Genomic DNA, 7,294 nt, shown 5'->3' with positions numbered 1-7,294 from the left:
TGTTGCCTGTAACCCGAGTGGTGTGTACGACTTGTTGCTAAGTGCCGTAAAAGATGGCATGGCTGTAGAATGAGCCCTTGGCTTTCCAGCCAACAACTGTACAAAATGGTGACAATGAAGGCGTGCTTTTTTTTTATTGCACAAGGCTGTTTATGAAAGGATAGGTGTTAAACAGCCTCCATTATTCCCCGAAGCCCTTAATAAGTGTCAACATTGCACTGTGTGCCAATATTTACCCCCCACCCACTAGAAATTCCTTGAGGAGGAAACATAAGGAGACAATTCCTCACCCTTCTGTGACCCTTTAAGGTTAAAGGTCAAATACACACAAAAACACAAGGTAATCTTCTTTTCCCCTCGGCGACCCCACAAGCAGCCGAGGTCACCAAGCAGGACCCGGTTTATTACAGGCAATAAGTGGGATTGTGAAAGGGGACCTTGGTGATTGCCTGCGGGCCTTTTCTGAGACTAAACACCCTGGAAACCGGTCATAAAAGGAAAACCTGCACTGTGCAGGTATCCGTTTTCAAAATAATCTCTTAAAAATGTAATCACTTATCTCTAAGCTGATACCGGAGGCATTTGCCCATTGAGAAAACCAAGGAGCAGCACGGGGCTTATAACCCCCCCCAGTACTGTTTGTACCTATAGGTAGGCCAATAACAAGGCTTACCTATAGGTACTGTAAATTCTGTATATACTCGAGTATAAGCCGACTTTTTCAGCATGTTTTTTATGCTGAAAAAGCTCCCCTGGGCTTATACTCGAGTCACGGTCTCACTTACCTTTTAAAAATGGCGCCGCCTGGCGCCAAAACGTCACCGCGCATGTGCCGTCTGCCAGGAAAATAGCTGAACGTGTACAGGCTTTCCCGAGCATCGGTGATGTATGCGCGGTGGCGTGTTGGCGCCGGGTGGCGCCATTTTTAAATGTAAGGCGCCTCACCGACAGGTAAGTGAGACTCCTCCGCAGCCCCTGCATTTCCTCATGCAGTGCTGCGGGCATGGTACAGGACATTTTCCTGTACCATGCCCGCAGCACTGCATCTCTTGTGCCATGCCTGTACCAACACCTATGCCGTGCCTGTACCATCTTCTCTGCCGTGCTTGTGCCATGCCTGTACCAACACCTATGCCGTGCCTGTACCATCTCCTCTGCCGTGCCTGTGCCATGCCTGTACCATCTCCTTTGCAATGCCTGTACCATCTCCTCTGCCGTGCCTGTACCATCACCTGTGCCAAATGGAAAAGGATTTAGGAAAACTAGAAGAATGGTCAGAACTCTGGCAACTGAAATTTAATGTGGATAAGTGCAAGATAATGCACCTGGGGCGTAAAAACCCAAGGGCAGAATATAGAATATTTGACACAGTCCTGACCTCAGTATCTGAGGAAAGGGATTTAGGAGTAATTATTTCAGAAGACTTAAAGGTGGGAAGACAATGTAATAGAGCAGCACGAAATGCCAGCAGAATGCTTGGATGTATAGGGAGAGGTATAAGCAGTAGAAAGAGAGAAGTGCTTATGCCGCTGTACAGAACACTGGTGAGACCTCACTTGGAGTATTGTGCGCAGTACTGGAGGCCATATCTCCAGAAGGATATAGATACTCTAGAGAGAGTTCAGAGAAGAGCTACTAAACTAGTACATGGATTGCAGGAAAAAACTTACCAGGAAAGGTTAAAGGACCTTAACATGTATAGCTTGGAAGAAAGAAGAGACAGAGGGGATATGATAGAAACTTTTAAATACATAAAGGGAATCAACTCGGTAAAGGAGGAGAGCATATTTAAAAGAAGAAAAACTACCACAAGAGGACACAGTTTTAAATTAGAGGGGCAAAGGTTTAAAAGTAATATGAGGAAGTATTACTTTACTGAGAGAGTAGTGGATGCATGGAATAACCTTCCTGCAGAAGTGGTAGCTGCAAATACAGTGAAGGAGTTTAAGCATGCATGGGATAGGCATAAGGCTATCCTTCATATAAGATAGGGCCAGGGACTATTCATAGGATTCAGATATATTGGGCAGACTAGATGGGCCAAATGGTTCTTATCTGCCGACACATTCTATGTTTCTATGTTTCTTGTACCATCTCCTGTGCCATCTTCTTTGCCATGCCTGTACCATCACCTGTAACATGCCTGTACCATCTCCTGTACCATTCCTGTACCATCACCTGTAACATGCCTGTACCATCTCCTGTACCATGCCTGTACCATCTCCTGTAACATGCCTGTACCATCTCCTGTACCATGCCTGTACCATCACCTGTGCCATTCCAGAACCATCTCCTGTGCCATTCCTGTACCATGCCCACAGCCCTGAATCTCCTGCACCATGCCCACAGCCCCTGTTTTGGGTCTGGTGGTGGTCCAGTTGGGTCCAGTAGCTGCTGCATTTCCCACCCTAGGCTTATACGAGTCAATACGTTTTCCCACTTTTTTGTGGTAAAATTAGGTGCCTCGGCCTATATTCAGGTCAGCTTATACTCAAATATATATGGTATCTCCTAAACTTGCACAGTTTAGGAGATATTTACATTGCATGCAGCCGATGACGTCATCGGCGCATGCGCTGTGAAGAAACGGCCGCCTGTGCCATGACGTCACGAGGCTCAGGCCAGCAGCAAAGTCGGAGTCCGCAAATCCAGAAGGAAGACAGGCAACGATGGAAGCGGCCTCCAGCGGGGACGACACGGGCTTCATTTGCAGGTGTGTCACATAATGTGACACTTACCTGCAATGTGTTGTATACTAGCACAATATGCATTTAACCTTGCAGGTAACCAAAAATAATTTTTATTCTCAGGCTTTATGTGTCTCAAGGCTCGGTTGACACATGTCCGGTGCGAATTTCCCCTCCGTTTTCACTGCAAATTTCCAGGGCCAGGTATGGATTTGGGGGGGGGGGGGGGCTTGGGGAGAGGGGACCCTTATGTCTTTTTTTTTTAGGATTTTTTATAGCGGGGAACCCCGCTGACAGCTGCTTGTTGTTAAGGATGCTGCGGCTGGCTTCCCGGCCTACTCCTTAACAACCAGCTAATGTTAAAGTCGCCGGTGACCGCCAGCTTAAGAAATCTGCATCTGAATCATATCTAAAATCGCAGCTGAACAGCTGCTTAGTAAATTCTCAGTAAAAGACGACAGGGGGGGGGGGGGGGAATGGGGGCTACGCCATTGTTTTAACAATTTTTTTATTGCTGCAATGTTTTGTTTTTTTTGTCATTTAACTGTCAGCTGGTTTTCCCCCTGATGAGTCATCCGTTGTTAAGGACGTTCCCCTTAAAATCAGTGCTAGATCGGAAAGGGCCAGGTATGGACTAAAAGGGGGCCAAAATCAGTGCTAGATCGGAAAGGGCCAGGTATGGACTAAAGGGGGGCCCAACGTGTTTTTTTTTTTTCGGATCCAATTCGTGTTAAAAACTGATCCGATGTGCAATTCCGATACGTTCCCACAGAAGGCAATGAGCCTGGATCTCGCATCTAAACCACACCGCAGTGCTAAAAAACGCACACAGGACTCTTTTTTAAATTCACAGTACATATGTGAACCGACTCCATAGAAAGCCGTTTTAATTCACATGTCACCGGAATCGGATGTGGTTCAAAATGCATCCAATTGGCATATATGTGAACGGAGCCTGTGTACTCTCCCATAGCACAGAATACTCAACGAGTGCAATATGCAATAAGCCTTCAACATATAATACTTTCCAGGCAATGCAAAAATAATAAGTGCAAATGTCCATAAAGTGCAATCTAATATAAAAGTGCAACTTATGCAATTCAACTCCTTCTCAAGTAAAGTAACTTTGTGCATACACTCCAAACAGCTTCAACTGTTCCTTCACCCGTGTCCCCTCACCAATAGTAGTTGACCTCCTAAACATATACAAGGAAGGTAAGAAATTTCTTGTGTCACAGAGCCAATGAAATTATATGCTCCAGGAACCGCTGTAAGCCATAGTTCTATCACATACAGAAAGGGAGGAAGCCACAAAACAGCTCTCATAGCATAAAAAACGTTTATTAAATTCACCATGGCACCAGGATGGGGCACTATTCTACCCACTGACACCAATGATGGGACACTTTTCCTCCCACTGATACCAATGATGGGGCACTATTCCTCCCACTGACACCAATGATGGGACGCTATTGCTCCACTGATACCAATGATGGGACACTATTCCTCCCACTGATACCAATGATGGGACACTATTCTTCCCACTGATACATATGATGGGACACTATTCCTTCCACTGACACCAATGATGGGACACTATTCTTCCCACTGATACCAATGATGGGACACTATTCCTCCCACTGACACCAATGATGGGACACACTTCCTCCCACTGACACCAATGATTGGGCACTATTCCTCCCACTGACACCAATGATGGGACACTATTCCTCCCACTGATACCAATGATTGGGCACTATTCCTCCCACTGACACCAATGATGGGACACTATCCTCCAACCGATACCAATGATGGGACACTATTCCTCCCACTGACACCAATGATGGGGCACTATTCCTCCCACTGATACCAATGATCGGGCACTATTCCTCCCACTGACACCAATGATGGGACACTATTCCTCCCACTGACACCAATGATGGGACACTATTCCTCCCACTGACACCAATGAAGGGACACTATTCCTCCCACTGACACCAATGATGGGACACTATTCTTCCCACTGATACCAATGATGGGACACTATCCTCCCACTGACACCAATGATGGGACACTATTCCTCCCACTGACACCAATGAAGGGACACTATTCCTCCCACTGACACCAATGATGGGACACTATTCTTCCCACTGATACCAATGATGGGGCACTATTCCTCCCACTGATACCAATGATGGGACACTATCCTCCAACCAATACCAATGATGGGGCACTTTTCCTCCCACTGATACCAATGATGGGACACTATTCCTCCCACTGATACCAATGATGGGGCACTATTCCTCCCACTGATACCAATGATCGGGCACTATTCCTCCCACTGACACCAATGATGGGGAACTATTCCTCCCACTGATACCAATGATGGGGCACTGATACCAATGATGGGGTACTATCCATCTTACTGATACCAATGATGGGACACTATTCCTACCACTGATACCAATGATGGGGCACTATTCCTACCACTGACACCAATAATGGGACACTATTCCTCCCACTTATACCAATAATGGGACACTATTCCTTCCATTGAAACCATCAAAGGGGCAGTATCCCTCCCACTTACAGCATTGATGGGACACTATTCTTCCCATTAAAACCAACAATTGGGCACTATTCCCTTCTATTCAAACCAATGATGGGGCATTGTTTATGGGGCTGGATGTGGCCTCTGGCTTGCCTTTATCTGGCCCTTGAGGCACTAATACACCAATTGACACCATCAAAGGGCCACTATTCCATCAACTGACACCATCAATGGGCCACTATTTCTCCCACTGACACCATCGGTGGGACACTATTCCACCCACTGACACCATCCATGGGGCACTATTCCTCCTACTTACTGCATTGATGGGGCAATATTCTTCCCATTGATACCAACAATTGGGCACTATTCCTTCCATTCAAACCAATGATGGGGTATTTTATATGTCCACTTATGCAACCACTGGTCACAATCTGGCCCCCCTAATGTCTGAAGGACAACAAACTGGCCCTTCACTTAGAAAGTTTGGAGACCCCTGTTATAGAGGGTTTCATACCACATTAAAATTGGTAAACTGGAAAAAAAAAAAATCTTTCAAACAAGCAAAATTTGCACAAAATTGCAAAAACAAGTAAGCATAAAAAATTTGAAAACTTGGATAAAAACCAATAATGACTTACCTTTGTACGTCAAGTAGACACGGGCAGGCCGGGACGTCCATGATCTCACTGGGAAATTAAGAAGCAGCAAGAGTAGAGAGGGCAGTGCCAATATCTGCATGGTATCGCTACCCTAGACACAGAGAAAGGAGGGATAAGACAATGATCAAACATTGGCATTCCCACGGTAACCTCATTACCGCTCACAATGAAAGCACACATCCCCATACATAGAGAAACAACTACGAGGCTACACACCAAGTTCAGCTTTCACAGCAGAGATTTGTACAGAAAAGACTGACCGCGGCTGACTCACAGCAATAAAAACGGGGAGAAAAAAAAAAAAAAGTTTTATAGGGGAGAGTTTATGAAACAAATTTGTCTCCGCTCAAATAGAGGTCTTTATCTAATCAGTTATGTCAACGTTGGGAGGGAGCAGGAAATTTCCCGCATCCCTTTTCTCGGTAAAAGGAAAATGATGCGGCTATTAGTCAAAGCAATAAAAAAAAAAGCATCACACAAGCAAGCAAAAAAACAGACAATGAAAAGGAAATCTTCCTATTTACATTTGCGTAACAGCCCAGAAGGTCAAAAACTAAAAGATAAAATTAGCCGTAGGCAAGGGTGAGAAAGGAAAATGCATCGTATCTGGTGCCTACTGGTTCTTAGCACATACCATTAAGGTTTTAATCCATAACTATTATATTGGAATGTTACACACAATTTTTTTATGGTCAAACGTTGGTATGAGGTCCAAAGCAAAGGAAAGCAGAGTAAAAAACAGTTGGACGATGGAAGACAATCAACATGGAGGTAAAGTTCAGAGAGTAGGACTGGAGTCTCGAAGGCTTTTCTTAGATGTAGAAATGCCAAGACAGGTGTAAGGAGGACTGTTGGCCTTGTAGCTCGTCCCAGAGCTCTATCCAAGGCCAACTGTTTGATATTGCTCCAGCTATGATAATCGCGGGTCACTTGTAGGAAGGCATAAAAGCTTTGGTAGCCCCAGGATCGGCAATAAAAGGATAAAAGGTGACAAGATGGGAAAAAAGGAAGAAAAGAATAAGAAGAAGGATCTATCCCCCGGCCAGGAGCCCACCCCACATACAGCACAAGGTATATAATATATCAATAGATACCTCTACCTTGGGCCAGGAGCCCAGCCTACTGACTCACCCCACATACAGCACAAGGTATATAATATATCAATAGATACCTCTACCTTGGGCCAGGAGCCCAGCCTACTGACTCACCCCACATACAGCACAAGGTATATAATATATCAATAGATACCTCTACCTTGGGCCAGGAGCCCAGCCTACTGACTCACCCCACATACAGCACAAGGTATATAATATATCAATAGATACCTCTACCTTGGGCCAGGAGCCCAGCCTACTGACTCACCCCACATACAGCACAAGGTATATAATATATCA

At 45.3% G+C, this 7,294-nt stretch overlaps 1 protein-coding gene across 1 annotated transcript in view; it reads right to left on the bottom strand.

Moving 5' to 3' along the window:
- The window catches only part of LOC309560079 (semaphorin-3F-like), a 169,428-nt gene that overhangs the window by 137,324 nt on the left and 24,810 nt on the right, over positions 1–7,294 (bottom strand). Inside the window, exon 2 of the mRNA XM_082263599.1 lies at positions 5,880–5,991. Within this exon, the coding sequence (XP_082119725.1) occupies positions 5,880–5,991 (112 nt within the window). The remainder of the gene's footprint in view (positions 1–5,879; positions 5,992–7,294) is intronic.

This window comes from Pelophylax lessonae, assembly GCF_965119305.1.
Source record: "Pelophylax lessonae genome assembly, chromosome: 7".
Classification (NCBI taxonomy): Eukaryota; Metazoa; Chordata; class Amphibia; order Anura; family Ranidae; genus Pelophylax; species Pelophylax lessonae.
Note: the sequence above shows the minus strand (reverse complement) of the source record. Positions and strands in the feature narration are given on the sequence as shown.